This window comes from Vanacampus margaritifer, chromosome 2 (assembly GCF_051991255.1).
Source record: "Vanacampus margaritifer isolate UIUO_Vmar chromosome 2, RoL_Vmar_1.0, whole genome shotgun sequence".
In the NCBI taxonomy this organism is placed as follows: domain Eukaryota; kingdom Metazoa; phylum Chordata; class Actinopteri; order Syngnathiformes; family Syngnathidae; genus Vanacampus; species Vanacampus margaritifer.
The window spans coordinates 40,353,713-40,372,122 of NC_135433.1; the positions used below are offsets into that span (position 1 = coordinate 40,353,713).

General features: G+C 39.4%; 2 protein-coding genes across 3 annotated transcripts in view; one reads left to right on the forward strand and one right to left on the reverse strand.

Moving 5' to 3' along the window:
* Window positions 1-2,627, forward strand: part of LOC144042918 (enhancer of polycomb homolog 1-like) — a 42,284-nt gene extending 39,657 nt beyond the window's left edge. For both annotated transcript variants that reach the window (XM_077556016.1, XM_077556015.1), the window contains 2 exons: window positions 153-522; window positions 1,638-2,627. In XM_077556016.1, coding sequence (XP_077412142.1) covers window positions 153-522; window positions 1,638-1,713 — 446 coding nt within the window. In that variant the 3' untranslated portion in view covers window positions 1,714-2,627. The remainder of the gene's footprint in view (window positions 1-152; window positions 523-1,637) is intronic.
* Window positions 2,628-3,800: 1,173 nt separating this feature from the next.
* Window positions 3,801-17,648, reverse strand: LOC144042919 (arylsulfatase I-like). Its single transcript, XM_077556017.1, has 11 exons — window positions 17,505-17,648; window positions 14,372-14,568; window positions 14,023-14,162; window positions 13,818-13,967; window positions 13,664-13,738; window positions 13,405-13,579; window positions 12,049-12,285; window positions 10,865-11,011; window positions 9,005-9,149; window positions 7,747-8,207; window positions 3,801-5,780 (listed from the first exon to the last, which is right to left on the reverse strand). The coding sequence occupies exons 2-11, from the start codon at window positions 14,561-14,563 to the stop codon at window positions 5,364-5,366; spliced, it is 2,139 nt and encodes a 712-aa protein (XP_077412143.1). The 5' UTR covers window positions 14,564-14,568; window positions 17,505-17,648; the 3' UTR covers window positions 3,801-5,363.
* Window positions 17,649-18,410: the final 762 nt, after the last annotated feature.

The window sequence follows — 18,410 nt, forward strand, 5'->3', positions numbered from 1 at the left end:
AAATGCGTTATGTCTATGGATGTCCTCACAATTATATAAGTACAAGTGTGTGTGTGTGTGTGTGTGTGTTTTTGTTTGTTTGTTTGTTTTCACTGCTCACTTTTGTTGTTGTTAGCAGTAGCATACATGACATGACTCCTGCTGTTGTTTAGGTGTGTACAAGGGCTTGCACCTCTCCAGCACAGCATCCCCCTCCCTGGCCGCCCCAGCCCCACCCGCCACCATGTCCAGCGCCGCCGCCCTGCACCCGGGCAGCGCCACTAGCGTCTCACCCGCCTGCAGCACAAACAGCAACAACGGCACCGCCCACCACACCGGTCCCGCAACCACTAATGCCACTCAGGTCCCGCTGGGCAACAGCCTCCGCCTGGCCGTGCCCACCGGCAAACGGGTGCATGCCCCCCGAACGCTAAGCAGCGCCATGTCGGCGTCTGCCTTAAAGCTGGCGCATGCCGCTGCCAACTGTCAGAAGCCCAAGGTCCCCTCAGCCTCTGCAGCCTCGCCGCTGGACATCGTGCCCAGGTAAAACTAACATGAAAAGATAGTTGTCACGGGAAAAATGTAAATCCTTAACTTAATAGACAAGAGACTGAACAAGCACTTTTAAGACAAATGAGCGATACAGTTGAATAAAAAGTTGCTTGCAATGAGACTGTTGGAATACAACGGGTTTTGTGGCTGCTGCAAAAATGCATGACAATTTTTCTAGAGCAAAGTCGTATATGCTAACATTAACAGGCAGATATCTTAGCTGTCACTGAAAAGTGACGCTAAAATATCAGAGCGAGAGAAAGAGACAGGAACAAGGTAATTTATCTTATCCTCACACTAAGATAGAGTAGAATCTATATCGCTGGCATTAGGCCAAACCTTGTACAGTGGTACCTTGGAGTTTGAACACAATTTGTTCCTGTGAAGTGTTCAAAGTCCGTTTGAAAATGTTTCCATTTCCAACCTCCCAAAACAGGGATTTTCTATTTTCATTTATTTCTAATTTAATTTAATTTAATTTCCATTTATGTAAAAACATGTACACCTTGTACAGTATTTAAACAATAAAAAATACCATACTTGTTGTGGTGTGATGGCATCAGTGGATGAAAAATGCACTAGCAAATGTACATGGTCTGTTGTAAATTTCTCATTATTGCCATGTTAATGCTTGCTTTAGTTCAGTGCTGAGTTTGTGCATTTTACTTTGAGCAAATTGATAGACTACTAAGTGGTCCTTGCGTGGGCTGTTTAACATCAGGCACATTGTTGAACAGCTAGGGGGGAGGGGGGTCCTCTGGTCAGTATTTACGGAAGTAGTCATGGTAGATACAACGGCAAGATTATCTCCTTCCTAAAATCCATTGTGGTTCGTAGCACTTTGTTTTTCTTTGCTGCCACCGGCTCTGTTGTCCCTCAAGCAACCCCTTGGATGGCTGCCATTTTAGAGCATTTTGACTGATTTTCAAAACCCGCAGTTCTACGGTTGTGTATATATCAAGGCACCTACAACTTTATTAGCTAATGAACAAATGAGTGCTTTGACACCTTAACACGCACTGTCTTTACTGTCTTCTAGATTCCCCCCTTGTCATATGGTATCTTTGCCACGCTACCATTGCTAACTTTATCATTGTATTCCACAGGGAGAACCATGAGCAGGACAAGACAGCGGCACTCAGCAGTCTGTCTGAGAACACAATGGCCATGGAGGTGACGTAGCCCGTCGCATATGGGACCCCAAGGTTTTTTTTGTTTTGTTTTTTTAAGGTGCTATGCATCGTCCGTTAGGCTTGAACGTGAGCAGACTGACTGGACGTGACCGTGTGGAGCCAATCGTCCGGGATATATATATATATATATATATATATATATATATATATATATATATAGCTCCACCGTATTTGTTACTGTTAATAAGAGATTGTCTGTAAATTGTTAATATGGCAATTATTACGTGTACAGTACTGAATATTTGTAGGCCCCGCCCACCTGCCCCTCTTGTACATAACATGACTTGAATACACAATTGTTCATTTGTGATGTTTTGCACTCGACTTGTTGGAAACAAAATTAAAGAGAGTTAAAGGACAAACTGCCGCTGCTGCGACCAATCTCAACAAGCCCCACCTCCTTCCCACCCACCCCCTCATTTATTTATTGTGCCGCATTTTCGTCCAATCCTCCCGTTCTACATCCAAACCCCATCCGCCATTTCACACATCTTTTCTACAATAAATATTTTTGTACCTCATTTTTTCTTAATTTGATTTGTAATTTGACTCCACAAAAAGAAACACATTGTTTAGTTTGTTTCTGTGTTGGTACATGGCAAAAAAGGACCAATCATTGCACTTAAGACAAAAAACAACTTGGAAAAAAAATACGCTCATTTTGAGACTTAAAAGGTGTTGTGCTTGTCGGTGTGCTGATCTTCTCTTCTGTGAAGAGTTTGGTACAGAAGGCAGCGGCTTCTTGTAGTTTTTTTGTTGTTGAGTTTTTGTGTGTGCGTACAGCAGTGAGCGTCCCCTCGTGTGCGCAGGTGTGGACATGTCAGCATAATGCGGCAAAGATAGATGGATGGAAGTACAGTACTCAAAAAAATGTCACTCAATGAATAAACATCCAGGGCATTATCACGCCTCTTGCTCTTTATTTTGTTTGTCTGTCTGCTTCCTTCTTTGTCTTGAACGCTTCTTCTATGGTGTTTACAATAGACCGCTTCATCCACTTACAAATTCTTAAAAATTTATTCTTAAAAGTTTAAGAGAAATCTTGTTTTTCGGCAAATAATTGCAATCCCATTGCAGTAGTCATTTCAGATGATTTAAATCTTAACAATTTAAGTCTAGTACGATGATCACGCTTATGTTTGGTGAAATTTCCCAGGTTTTCTTTCGTACCTTGTCCAAGGCATTCAACTATTTCACAGAGATCTTTTTTTTTTTCCCATATTGCTTAAAAATGTTGGTCTGCTTAGTAATGCGGAACATCCTATTTAGTAGTTTTTCATTTAATTAGGCTCGCATGACAAAACTAATATCATATGGGTCTGAGATTAAGTTCAGCGATCCAAAGAGACCTAAAACACAATTCCATCCATGAGTTTTAATTGACACTTAAAAAAAAAATCATCATAATTTGGAACAGTGTACATTGCTGCACAAGTCAAGTGACTAAGGCAAACTTCAAATCTTGATGTCTGGCATCACCTAGTGGCCAATTTAAGTGCACTCCTTTTTGCACGTCATCAGAGATAGTCAAATGACAAAAACTTGAAACTTGTCAGCCTTCATGAATCACACTGCTTCAAAAATAGTGCTTCGGAGCTTGTATTATTCTATCACTTGACCGATTTAACGTTTGAAGCGTCACACAACGCTGCGGTTTTGGTATTGGTGCAGGGGTCACCAACTCAAGTCCTAGAGAGCTCCTATTCTGCATGTTATAAGATATTTCCCTTCACCACCACACTTGATTCAAAACACCAGCTCATGAGTAAGCTCTGCAGAAGCCTGCTAACGATTGTGATCATTTGAATCAGGTGTGGTGGAGGGGAGGAAACGTTTAAAACCCATGTTGTTGTTTTTTAGTAATGGTGACCAGTGAAAAGCGCCGCTCAAAAGTTTGGGATTGTTTTGATCTTGTACCTCCAAATAAGGTACGCGGGAATTGGCTTGCAGATACATACGCCTTCTATTGTAAATGCATATTTTTAAAAGCGGGAAAAGTAGCGAGGGTGAAGAGGAGCTGCCTAAGTCTTACTGTGATGAAAATACTACTTAATAAAAAAAACAACTTGTAAATACTTCTGTCTCCTTTTGTTTATTCTGTTCAGAAGTACTCCAGTTATAATAAAGATGAGCACATAACAATAAAAAGAACTTTGTGGCAACTTCTATTTAAATGAACACAGTTATGTAAATAATACAAATCCATCAATATCATTTTTACTTTTATTGTTGCAAGAAGAGAGTGAATGTTGTCATGCTTGGATGACGTAGGTTGCATTGACTTGAACTCGTCACCTCAATGTGCCAGTTTCTTTCATTGAAGCTCTGAATTTCTGAGTTTTGCCACAATTTGAAAGAAAGCTTCATGAAGCTTCACCCGCCCATCTACGCATTACAAGTAAACTTCAAACAATTCAAATATGTATAACTAAAAACTCGTGTATTAGTTGGGGTGAGGGTCATTTTACAACATTCATCATCATATGGCAGTATTATAAATACAGGTGAACAGTACTTGTCAAGACAATAAATATTTGTGAGTGGGTGAAAGTACTTATAGTTTTTAAAAAATGCAATGTATTTGAATTACAATGACAAACATTTGCCATTCACAAAAAAAAACATAATAGAAAGAATAAAGTGAAAAGAAAAAAACATTCCACATGTGCACAAGGTTTGTTACAACTTAAAAAGGACCAGTGGGCTTTTGTACTCAAAATGGGAACATGTATGATTCATCCATAAAATTTAAAGGCTCATTTAGCATTTGACAAAGTAGCAAAATGCATTTAAAAAGAATCACCTAATATTATGAGCAAAAAAAGTAGTACAAGTGGTCGTATAAAGAAGAAAAAGGTACTTGTGATTAAAAAGAATGTATTTTCAGTGGCAACTGGCTTTAAAAAAATATTTGTTAGACTTTTTGCTTTTTTTTTTAATGTTTGCGAAGTAATAAGTCACATTTTTCGGGAAAAGTCAATATTCTGACACTACGTAGCAACATTATTCAGGGATTAAAAACACTGTCAAGAAAAGTGACTTCTAAGTTTATGCACACATAAATTTTGGTTGAACTTGTTCATGGATTTTTCTTTTTCCAGATATTTCACTCGAGAAAAATCCCTGTATACTTACAAGAAAAACTGTCAAAAAAGTTATTAAATTGTTCTCCCCTAAAAGTTAGGATTTGTTATTTGAATATGAGCAAATACAAGAATTATTATTAATTGTGCGATTGTGGTAAACAGTTTCAGTTTGATGAATATATCATTTTCCTGACTTTTTGTAGTTACATTTTGAATCATTTTAATTTGAGATCTGTAAACCGATGGAGATAGTGTACCTGTCACTCAATTTTGCCCTGGCAAAACTGAATTACATCTATCTGCAACACCTAGGATGAATGACGTCACTTTTGCCGTTCCTGTTTATGGTATTTCTCTTTACGGATATCTACTATTAAGCTGATCTGCAACTTCATTTTTAGCTATCTGCAGTAGATGGTCACTTCTTCTCGTTACGAGACATGGAGATAACTTAAACTAGAATTATGATAAATCCAAATACACTTACTGTATTTTCACTATATTTATGTTGTTAATAGGGCCTGTCTTATGTACGTAATTCTTGTGATGTGGCTCATATGCGACTGGACATGATCCCGGTGTTGAGTTTAAGGAAGAAAGCCTTGAGCTTGCACAGTCGGCATTTGTTCTTCTTCTTGCTGTTCTTCTGCTGGACCATTTTACGGCCTTGGTCTTGGTCCTCGTCCCGGTCAATCCAAGGGACCCAGGCGCCACCGTGCTGGTTAGGATGAGCGCGTGGGTCGTCGGGCGGGAAGTGGACAGGAACGGCGGTACGGTTGTAGTGGGCGAGGCGGGCCAGCAGGCGGTGCACCACCTCGGGGCGCTGGTGGGAAAGGTCGCAGCGCTCGTATGGGTCGGCACTGATGTTAAACAGCCAAATGCTTTTGGCCGAGTTGCCGCCGTTTTGGCTCCGGAGCGACGGGAACGCCCGCTCCAGGTTCCACCAGCGTCCCGCCAATGTCGGCAGGACCTCCACACAAACAAATAAGCAGAATAAATCAAATTCATTCAAGAAAAATACAATAAAGACTTAAAATTTTTGTTGAATGTTTTTGGGGTTTTTTTATACATGAAAATACATTATCTTAAGATAAGTTTTTAAAAATATTTTCCCCAAATAAACGACTAATTCAGTAATTTACAAAGAAATCAAAAAATTATTTTTGAAAACTTGCACACCAAAATACATTTTTAAAAAAAAATCACACAACCCATTGTCCTTCAAAATACGCTTTTCAAAAAGGAAAATTACCAAAACTTTTTACCAAAACTATGAAAAAAGTTTTTCCTCTAAAAAAATACACACCACAAAAATGCCCTCTCCCCCCCAAAAAAATTTTCTCTCAATATACAACTTAAAGAATTACAGTTAACAAAATGTTTCTTTCTTTTAAAAACTTCTATACCAAAATACAAGTTTTAAAAAAGATACCATGGAAAAGGCAATTTCTATATTATTATTCCTAAATAATAATAAAAAATATATATATCTCCAGTAACTATACACATACAATAAGACACTTTTTGTAAAAGACAATTCCATCTCACCCTCCCCCAAATAAATTCCCCCACAAAAATATTTTTTTCATTAAAGCTGCCTTAAGGGCTTTGAAACCTTTTTACACGCGACTGCCCCCTCTAGACTGTGTAAATGTAAATGCAGTCTTTATTTCAAACATATTCTTGAACGCATTGGAAACGTCTGTTCTATTTATATAAACTGTTGACTGAAAAGACACTGAAGTTGCGAACAATACTGTGACGACTCACAAGAATGCTGCCAGCAGCAGATGTGGTTGGTAATCTTAACCTTTTTATTTGTCTTCACACAACCGGCCGAAAAGAGCTGCTGTTGGCCGGCCCACGCCGGAAACATGAAAGTAACCCGCACATGCCGTACATGAGCTAACACGTAGCTAGCTATGAGTTCCTTCTTCCCTGGAAGACGTGCCATGTGTACACTAAACACTCGGACACCAGAATGCAGACAACATAATGTGTAACACCAGAACACTTATGTATCAGCCATACACGGATCATGTCCTCTAGATCACATTTACAACGCTCATAAGCAATATTAGCTTTTAAATTCCACCATCATTTGTCATCATTATTGTTACAACTTACTTTGACGTATAGTTATCATATCATACCTTCTCAGTAAAAAGGAAGCCAATTGTCACTGTCACTGCTCAGATGTTTACACGAGTCCTCTGTCTGCGCCTATCAGACTATATTTTGGTTTGGTTTGTCGCGCTGAATAAAACTTATTATTTTTTGGGGGATCCGTGCCAGCTGTGCTCAAACACGTCCTTTTCTTACTCCTGACAGATTCCATACCCATCAATGTAAAAGCACTTGCAGAAGTGTTGTTTATCCCAAGTGTCTCAGAATGAGCACTTCTTCTATGCGTTATGGTGCAGAACTGGTAACTTTTATTTTATTTTTTGCATTCCAGCACTACATTCAAATCACGCAAAAAAAAAATTAAAACAGTGCGGAAGTGAGAGGGAAAAAAAATTGGAAATTCTACCCGGAGACGAAAGCGCGCATGACGTCCCATTGTTAGTGTTTTTGCCCCGATTGCCTCTATTTAGAAGAGCTTTATAGGCTTATCGACGCAGTTGTTGTAAACACGTTAGGACTTGTTCTACACATCAGGGCATTGCTGCTGCATATAGATGTGTAAAAATCTCATTTTAAACATTTAAACTTGCTTGATGCAACTTAAAAAAAGTAAATCATACAAATGCACCAATTTCTCTTCAAAAATGACCCATAATATTGCTCAAATTTATTCCCCCCAAAATAATAGTACTTTTTTTTTTTATTACACATATGTCCCTCAATTTTTTTTATTCTTATAAAAAAAACTTTTTTTTTTTTTTTTTTTTTTTTAAATGGTGCTGAAGATGTGAATAGCAAGTAACACATACCTGCGGAGGTACCCACTCTCCATGTCCAGGGTCTCCAGTGAGCAGTTTCCAGTCGCCGACCCTGATGGCCGCCTGGACCGATGTGTCCCACACGGGCGACTCGAGGAGCTTGTTGGCACTGTTGGGCGGTGGCGCGCGCTCAGAAAAAGTAGGCGGAGACAAGGAGGTAAGCGAAGGAGAGCGTTTAGCCTTGAGCCGCGATTGTAGCTTGCTGTCGGTCCATGACAGGTTGTGCTCCGGAGATGCAGTCCTTTTGGACTTGGGCGCTTTGCCTTTAGGGTGGGACGCATGAGTGATGGACGCTAGGCGACCTTTGAGCTCCGAATACAACTTTTTGGTGGCTTTGGACTTTGACAACTTGAAGGCAGACTTTTGCTTGGGTTTTTGCTTCAGAAGTTTCTTCTTTTTCTTTTGCTGCTTCTTCTTCTTGGGCTTCTTGAATTCTTTTAAGAGTGAGTCTCCTGTCAAATCAAAACAAATATCACGTGAATTTTCAGGTTGATCGACACGTGAATGAACGTATGACGAACAGCTTTGGATCTCAGTAAGCTCAAACTCCTGTTTGTGCCATACCAGAATTTGGTGGGGAGAAAGTTGTTGTTTTTCAAGGTACAGTAAATATTGAAAAAAGATATATTATGTTCAAAATGTTGTTTTATAAACTTTTTTCCCCCTCCAGGAAAATAATGTTATCCTGTCAAGGAAAAAGGCCTTTTTAAGAGAGAAAATGTGTAATCTTAAAGTTTTTTTCTTCTTCGTTTATTTAACCGCAGTACTTTGTTAGGATTTTTTTTCTCTCTAGAAAAAAAAAAGTTGTAATTCATAGAAATGTTTGTTGAGGGGTTCAAATTAAGTCATATTTTCTGGAAAAAGCCCTATTTTATAGGAATAAAGTTGAAGTCATATTTGTGGGATTTTTCAGTGACTGCACAGAACAGTCAAGTTGAAATGTCCTCCATGAATCAGCCAGTTGGAAGACAAGATGCCAAAAATGTGATTAGCAATTAGCTTAATTGATGTGACTTGTGAGCTTACTTGAGGTGACTCAACTAATCGCTTCAACCAAGATTGGAGAACAGTTTGGCGACCACTGCCCCGAGAATAATATAATAATAATAATAATAATAATAATGAGAATAAATTCTGCAACTTTAGAAATTTGTGATAGTTGAAAACCTTTTAACAACAACTAAACGTAGTCTGTTTTGACCACTCCGGCCCAAACTCAGCGTTCTGCTGATGTCATTCACTGGTTTACCTGCGGCTCTGTGCGGAGCGTCCCAAGTGCGGGTGGGCGCGGGGGCCTTGTGCAGGGGGTCAATGTTGTGCAGGATCTCCTGGCGAGGAGACGCTTTGTCTTCGCTGATGGCGGCCCAGACGTCGAAGCCGTCCAGACCTTGGCTCTGTGAAAGGAAAGCACATGCACAACTTTGGTACTCATGGGACATGTTTCATTCATAGATGGGGTAGAAAAAAAGTGACTATAATAAAATAATTCATTGTATGATTTGTAATTCATTTGTAAAAATAAAAAAAAAATTAAAAAAAAGTTTGGAGAAATGTTTTTATGAATATTATAATTAAATTCCCCTATAAATTAATGTTTTTGTTTTGAAACAATACATTAAAAATGGGAGTGAATTATTTATTTTACCAAATTTATGTAAATGCGTCCCAAATGCATTCATGGAATATGAATTATGCAGAAAAATCTACCCCTTCTTAACCACCACAGGAGGCGGCCATTTTGCCTTATACTGACACTTGCTGTCAACTGAAAATGACATCACAGTAAGGACTCAGTTTGCAAAAGTCACATGACCAAACCCAGAAAAAAACTAAGCCTCGACAGTTGTTAGCCGAGCCCTGAGCAACTGTGATGTTATTTTCAGTCGGCAAGTGACAAAAAATGGCTGCCCCTTGAGATGGATAAAATGGGTGCATTTTGCTGCTTAATTTATATTCTACGGACAAAATATGAATCAGAATAACATGTTTAAAGTAGTGGGGGCGCATAGAACATATTTTTGACTCTGACTTACCCCTGCTAGCTGTGTTATGCTCCATGTAGTATTTGTACTCAACTTATACTGTATTTATGATGTAGCTTATGCTTGAGTATAAATACCGGACCGGTCATATAATTTGCCCTAACCCGTGACTTAAAGCGTGTCAAGTCGTCTTCTAGAAGTCGTGGCTGCTTGACTTGTTGAAGTTTTTTTTTGTCTTCAGGCAGCCAAAGGCGACGACTACTGTCAAAACTTCTGTGTGTGTAGCGAGCCAGCTTCCAACTTTGCTCTGTGGGAAGTGCCAATAAAAGTCAACAATTTATGTTTGAAGTCATCCAACAAGTATCCATGAGCTCCATGTTTTGTGCACCGCTGACATCCGCGGAGCACATTCATCTCCATTACTGTCAAATGTGCTTTTTACTTTTACGGCCACTGTGGAAAACTTGCCAACGCTTCGACACAGATTCAGAATTATTGCTACTCTTCAAAAGCACTCAACAAAAGTTTTTACAGCTTCATAAAGCCGTCCAGAGCGTTTGTTTTTTTACATCTGGTAAAATGATCATCACATTTATTTTGATTAATATTGTAATCACAATTATTAAACACAAATACCTGGTGCACTCGCTTATTATTTAGGCCTCTTAATGAAGCCTTTACCATGTTCGCCCCCTAGTGGTTGGCTGACTACTGTTTGAGAAAGCCCTTCAGTGGCTAAGCAGCAGAGCCTCCATTTAAAATGTGAAAATATTTCTTGACAATCAGGTTACCGCGTAAATCACAATTCAATTTCATATTTTTTCAAAAATCTATACTTTTGGTCAATGTGGGTGTGATTTTATGAATTATTACTCAATCTAAAGTGTTAAAATGGCTTGTTCTCTTTTATGAGGTAATATTAACGGTTGAAAAAACACATTGTTTTGGGGGTATCCTGAAAAGTGATGATCTTGGAGGTGAGAGGTTTTGGCCCAATGCCACTGATAAGTGTTTTTGTTTCAGAAAAAAAGTTTATCTGAAAGATCATTTGTTTCAGGATGGACATTTTTTCTAGCCTAACAAATCCGAGAAGCGTTTTCAGTGTGGTAAAAATCGTCATGACTTACCTGGCTGACGTTTCCTCCAGCGAGCGTGAGCAAGGTGGGGAACCAGTCGGTGATGTGAACCAGAGCGTTTGATACTCGCCTCCGTCGCCGCAGCAACGGGCTGTGCACGAAGGCCACGCCGCGGACGCCGCCCTCCCAGTACGTACCCTTAAAACAACCATAACATGTCACGTCATCATAACCGCTAACAACAAAAGTGTGGCTTTTTGGGAGCAAAAGACTGCTTTTAAATGTTTAAGTATTTCCATAGATTTTTTTTTTCGCCACAAGAAAAACACTTTAAATAGCATAATATAAAATTTGACATTTTTCTTTATTTTTTTTTATATTATTCATGGAATAAATATAATAAAAAATAATTTTCAATTATTTTTAAAGTTGTAATTTAATCTTTTTTCCCCCCCAAAAAAGTAGCAAAATTATGAGAATAAGAATAGTCCAAATTTTTTCAATAATTTTGCATTAAAAATAAATAAAATTACTAAAAATATATATGTATATAAATATTACATTATATTTAAGGGGATTAAACAATTATTTAAAGTACTTTCTGGGGAGAAATCATATTTATCATTTTTAGAACAAGCAAAAAATATATATTTTTCAGAAAGTCTTAGACATATATATTATTACATTGTTTTTTAGAAAGATAGTCAAAAATGTAAAAGCTAAAATAAACTTTATATTATACTTTATATGAAGTTTATTTTGTTTTTGTTTTGTTTTTTAAGAATGAAATAACTTATAAATAAAGATGGAATAATTACAAGCTTTGACAACTAAAAAAAGCAGCACACAATGAAGACAACTGCTCCCACCGAGACTCACCGCACCGGGTCTCAATTGTGGCTCCACAAACAAATTGCCACGCAACTGTAGATGAGGCCAATCGTAATCGGCTCTTCTTACTACAGCTACGGAATTGTGTTTTTCTGGAGGGTTAGCTGTGGAGAAAAAACTTGACGTGCTAGAAAAAAAATGACTGCAATTTTGGAATTAGCATGTCAATTAGCATGTCAATTTAATCAGCAGAAAAATCTAACTCATCCGAATTTTTTTCCCCTTAATTGTTCCCCAGTGTTATTGGTTATGTAGTCCTTCTCCAAAATACTGGGAAGTCCAAATAAGTGACATTTTGTTTGGCGGAGCCCATGCACAGCCAGTCGCCGGGCGTTTTGCGTTACCTTTCGCCCCCGGAGCGGCCAGTTGCTCCCGCCAGTGAAGGGCTGTGCCCCGTTGTCGGTGGAGTAGACGATGACGCTGTCGCGGTACAAGCCCGACTTGCGCAGTGCGTAGGTAATGTTGCGCACCGCCTCGTCCACTGTTGACACCATGGCGGCGAACTTTCTCCGCGCCACGTCGACCATGCCGCGGTACGGGTAGATGTAGGACTTGGGCGGCTGCAGCGGCGTGTGCACTGCCTGTGCACGTAAAACACCAAAACACTTTAGGGAACAAGCACATTTCTTCTACAAACGATTATTCTGGTTTTAAAAAATGTATTTAAAAAAAAAAAAGTATTTGAAGGAGTCAGATTTTTGGCGAAGAAATTTTCATTTTGTCAAGGAAATAATTATTGAGAAAAGAGACACATTTGTCGATTTCTTAAGGGGAGAGGGTTCAGTATTTATAGTGGAAAGAGAAATTTGTTATATTGTATATATAGTAAGATCTTTTGGGGGAAAACACATTTTACAAAGGAAAAAGTTCAATTTTTTTTTAAATTCATGAGAATGTTGGAAGAACGGTGTAATCTTTTTAAGGTTGTTTGGTTTTTTTTAAAACTTTTTTGGGAGTGGGGGGGGCTGTTGGTGGTGGTCGGTGAGGCCTTTTAAAAAGTAGCATTTTTTTAAGTGGTAATTTTACATTACAAAAAAGTTGAAATTTTCTATATTCACTCATGGATTAAAAAAAAAAACACGACAACAATGTTGTAATTTTTCTACTGTTGTATTATTATTATTATTATTTTTTTTTTTTTTTTTTTGTTAAATTACATTACAACAATTTTGTAATTGTTCTATTGTTGGTATTTACTGTAGAAAAAAGTTTTTTTTAGAATAAACTATTTTTAGAATAAATGTTTATGAATACTTTTTTTTCAAATCTTTAAAAGAATTTATATATATATATATATATATATATATATATATATATATATATATATATATATATCGGACGATTAGCTCACACAGTCACTTTTCCTTTTTTTTCCCCAAAGAGTAGCAATGAACTTAATTATTTAAGGATTAAATTTTTTTTTTTAAGTTACAATATTTTTTAAATAATTGTATGAGAATAATTTTTTTTGGGGGGGTAAGTAAGTAGTGATCTTAAGGTTAAGTTGTAAGGTAAGATAAAAATAATAAATAATTAAAAAACATTTAGAAAAGGTTCCCAAAAAGTACTAATCTTCCTTGGAGGGGTAGCTTGTTTTTTTCCCCCTCAGTCTTATTGCATTTTGTCAATAGCTTAAGAGAATAAAGTTGTATTTAAATTTTTTTGTTGATTTTTATTATTTTTGGTAATTGGCCTAGTACCTGCAGGGAAAGGAGCAGGAAGATGGGTTGCCGGGTGGGATCGTGACTCTGGAGGATCTTGCGAGCTCGCTGCGTGAAGAGCGTGGTGGAGTATTTGCCCTCGTGACCCCAGGCCACGCTCTCGTTGTCGTGGAGGTCGTAGCCGCACAGGCCGGGGCCGTCACATGACCCGTAACTGCGCACACGAGCCAAACACGCAAGCCAGTCGCAACGTCACGTCTTGTGATACATGAAAACCCCACAAGCAAGCACTCGTTACCTGTAGTAGTCCACACTTCCCGTTAAGGATCCAAAGAAAGAGTCAAAGCCTTTCCTGGTGGGCAGGCACGCCTTCCTGGATGCGAGACGATAAGCCGAGTCCGAATAAGCGATCGCTCGTTGCGCGGGTGACGACTGAATTGCGTGGCGCTCACGTGTAGAATCCGAGATGCCACTTGCCCACCATGTGCGTGGCGTAGCCGGCCTGGCGCAGCCTCTGGGGGAGCGTGTCCATGTTGGGGGGGAGGCAGCTGGGCTGGCTCGGCCTGATGATGGAGTGCTGGAGCCCCGTGTGGATTTGGTACCTGCACGAACAAACAATACTAGTGGAACAGTCGTGTACTAGAGGTGCACTAGTACCTGCCGGTGAGGAGCTGGCTGCGCGAGGGCGTGCAGATGGGCTGGACGTAGTAGTTCTCCAGCTTGACACCCTCAGCCGCCAACTTGTCCAACGTGGGCGTCTTGATGCTAGGGTTGTGGTAGCCGATGTCGTTGAAGCCCTGATAGAGGGAAAGTCCGCAAATCATCATCATCATCCAACACCAACTGTCCTGTTGCCATCCCTCCCGAAATGGCACATTGACTTGCAAGTTCGTCCTGATAGCAGAAAATTTCATTAGCGCGCACTTCACACCCCCACAGCTAGATGGCAGCAGCAGCCTTCACAACATTTGGCCATCATCCATTCGCGTCGCTTTTGCACACCCACCTGATCATCGATGAGGATGAAGATGATGTGCGGCTGCTTCCTGCCGCCCTTCGCCGTCGTCGTGTCGTTCTCAACGTCATCAACGTTGTCGTTCCCGTCATTATGGCGTTCTTCCCGATGATCGCAGCAGCTGCGGTCCAGGCGGACAACACAAAGAAACAGGAGCAGCGATGTGGCGGCGGCCGCCCGCATCTTTCCTGCGGGGACCATAAAAATTGGGGATTATGTGAATCTACCACCAGGAGGCAGACCTCCAAAAACACTTTCAGTCAGCATCCTTGCTTTTTCGATTTTTTGGGGGGCTTCCTAAAAAGGGAACAACCTCAGTAGGAGCTTATAAGAAAAAGATTATACACAAAAAGTGGTGTCATCACTTGATAGATAAGAAAAAGAAAAATAGTACTACTATTTAGTTTTTTTGTTGTTTTTAACTCTTTGACTGCCATGGACGTTAAAAGACGTCAAGTAAAAACCTACGGAGGGCCGTCAATGACGTTAAAAGATTGTTTTGTTTTTTTGAAACGGGTGGAGGAAAGCCTTGGCCAGCTGTGGTGAAAGTTTCAAGCAGATCTAGTTAGCCTAATGACTATTTTTGGCCCCTAGATGGCAGCAATGACTCTCTTTTGACAAGATTGGGTAGGCGTCAGTAGAAGTTGTGAGGCGGAGCTAGAGGGGACAATGGCTGGGGAAGGGAAGAGAACATGGCGACCGGTTGCAAGCAGCTCACGCTCGAGCAGTTTTTTTCAAAGACGAAAAGCATCGACCAACGCTAAAGAGCACATTGATGACGACGATGATCATCATCGATGATGATGATGGTGACTCCGAGGTTGACGCTGAAGTTGGAAGCGTTGACGCGGCGGCTATGACGACGTCATAAAGGTTCCCCGGCTAGCGATGCTAACACCGGAAAACGCGGAGCACAACCGAGCACGCTCAGGCGGACGTTCAATCGGACGACGAAGAGTGCCCCGAGTCCAATCCATATTCATCGGAGGAGTGGGTACAGTCTGCTACTTGCTATTCCCCGGGAAAAAAGGCCGGCAAGAAAGTGTAACGTCTGCACGCGAAAGGGGCCATCGCAGTGAAACAAATCTGTTGTGCAAATCCTGCTCCGACTCCTTGCACGCAGGGGAGCGTTACAAAAAGAAAAACTGTATTTGAAACATCCACATAATTGTAAGTAGTACCACAGTTGCACACATTTGTAAATAGCTTGCGAAATTGTTTTGTCAAATTGTTACACTGTTGAATGGAAATAAACGTATTTTGCAACCAAAAAACACTTTTTCATTGTTGGTGGTAGTGTTTTACAGAAGTAAAGCACTATTTAGGTGTTTGTGGCATCATTCATGGACAAAAAAAGGTGTCAAATTCACTAGAGTGCATGAAATAACATCGTATCACAAAAAGCTCTTTTTCTCCGCTTTTTGTTTCAAAACAGAGCATTTCGGTGAAACTAACCATTTCCTATTGTTGATTACTAAAGAACGGAATATGGTAGAAACAAACTTTTTTTTCTGATGAAAGATGAGAGTCCAATCTTTCATTTGGTAGTATGTGTGTTTCCATAGTCCAAACATAACATTTTCTGTGGACCTTGAAAGATCAGTCAAAATGCTTAAATCGGCGGGCACTGGCGACATCCCGTTTCTGAAAACGTCTGGCAGTCAAAGAGTTAAATATTTTGTATTTATATTTTTTCTAGAAAAAAAACTTTTTGTTTCAAGAAAGGAAATAAATAGGGTTTTTTTCCTACAAAATTAGTAGCTTTTTCTACATATTTTTCCAGACAATTCTTTTTTTAAGAGTACAAATGTTGCTATATGTATTTTTCTATGCTGCTTTTATTTATTTATCTCAAAATTTGTTTGGTTTTGAGGTGGGAAAAGTTTATTTTTTCAAATTATACAACCTACATATTTTACTGAATAAAACGGGTGGGGATCAACAAAAATGGGGGAAGTGGGGGGGTAACAAAAAATGATTTCCTTAAAAAACATGCAACTTATATATATATAGATAATTTTTCTATAAATCTCTGCTAGTGTTTACATTTTCAAATGATTACTTCTACAACATTCCTAGAAAATCACAATGTCTCATCAACTTATTAGCTATTTTTTAGAACAGGCACATTGGCTACTGATGTGGTCCTTGGGGTCACCAACGTGGTGTCTCCTTCAGGGTGTTTATAAAAATAAATAAAAAACTTAAAAAAGTTATGAATACATACTTTCCCAGCTATGAAAAAAAAGACTATTCGATTTAGCAATCACATGACGCATTCAAACTAATCATGTTATTTTTCTTTTTTTATTATCTTTTCCACAGGTCTAGCATGTTGAAATTGATGTTTAACACGTTTGCGTTTATGGGTGCTTTGTCTTCATCTGGCTTCAGTGAGATACAAAGATGCCAGGAGATTTTGTATTTCTTTGTTAGGCGCGTGCTTGCAAAGTGCGTGTGAGTCAGACATGCAGCAACTGGTCTTCATTATGTCGCTATCACCAAGCATGCGCACAGGGATGGCGCTACAGCGGGGCTGGGGGTTGCTATAGCTCTGTCAGAAATCTGTGGAGCCCCAATTAAGCCCTCCAGCCCACCCCCAGCCTTAGTCAAGCCCCCTTTAGCCCTGTGTGAGAATAAAACCCTGGAGACGTCCCTGGTATACTGTAGTATACTATTACAGTTCAATAGATTACAAGGCACATTTAGACAAACCGTGAACTGGTCACTATCCAATATCATACCACATATGCACAAATAATGGACTGGTCGCAGCCAATCACAGAGCATGTAAACTAGACACACAAAGGATTGGTCACCAGTCTTTCATGAAGCGAACGTGCACGTTTCGGGAATGTGAAAGGAAAAACCCACACAAGTAAGAACATGCAAACTCCGCCGAGATTCAAACCCACAACCCCAGAACTTCTAGCCAACCATGCTAACCGCTATAGCACTGTTGTGCTGTCAGACATTTATCACCCAAGTGTGTTATTTAATGAATACAAAAAATGTCAACACATCTGATCTGTCGGCCTTTAGCGTTATGATCAGCTCAAGGCCGCTGTCAATCAATCATCAATCAATCAATGAGTCAATCAATCAATTAATCAAACAATAATACCTCAGTGTGGGCACAATGCGAGTCACTTCATTCTCTTTCTTGCTGTTCAAAGTTCGCTGAGGACGCCGCCGCATGTCCTCAAGTTTCCAAGAGAACTTTCCCTTCCTCCAAAAAACTTTCTTCACACTCCCACTGGAAGGGGAAAAAAAAAAGGGAACCTCACCACACTTGTCAAGTCACACGTACTCTTTTAACAAGAATTCCACCTTGACCCGCCAAAATAAGAAAACCAAAACGGCAAATAACTAATAAAAGCGTGAATTCCAAATTCATAATTACTAATAGGTCACGACATAAATAATCATTAAAGTCACACCCTGCACATATTTGGTGGATTACTACGACTCGCTAACGTTCGTAGCTAACGGCTAGCTAGAGGCTATCCCTTTTTCAATCACAGCGGCGCGAACTTTTTCCTTTTATTTTGAAAATACAACTAGACTGAATCCGCCGCAGGTGCCTGTGCTTTGTTTCCGAGGGGGAAACTTGAGCTTAAAGTGAAGCTCAAAAAGTTCTTTTCACACTGTTTTTGTCGCTTTATTCTTTATTGGACACTAACATCATAATACTAAATGTTTGAACGTCGTATTCTTGGTACCAACGTGAACACATGCTAAACAGATGAATGGAAACAAGAAACAGGCCATCTGGCAAGGAGATGAATAATTCATGATGCATGTAATAAATGAAGCACATTCAGTCTAATCCAAAGCAAATGTATTTCCAGAGCACATTTAAAAACTACAGACCAAAGTGCTGTCAAATACACAAAATTAACTCCAATATTGTATTAAGACAGGCGGTTCAGAAAATGGATGGATGGATGAATTGTATTAAGAGTGTTTATATGTATAATCAAATACATGCACTGTAAAGTGTAAACACACAATCAGTAGATTTAACAGC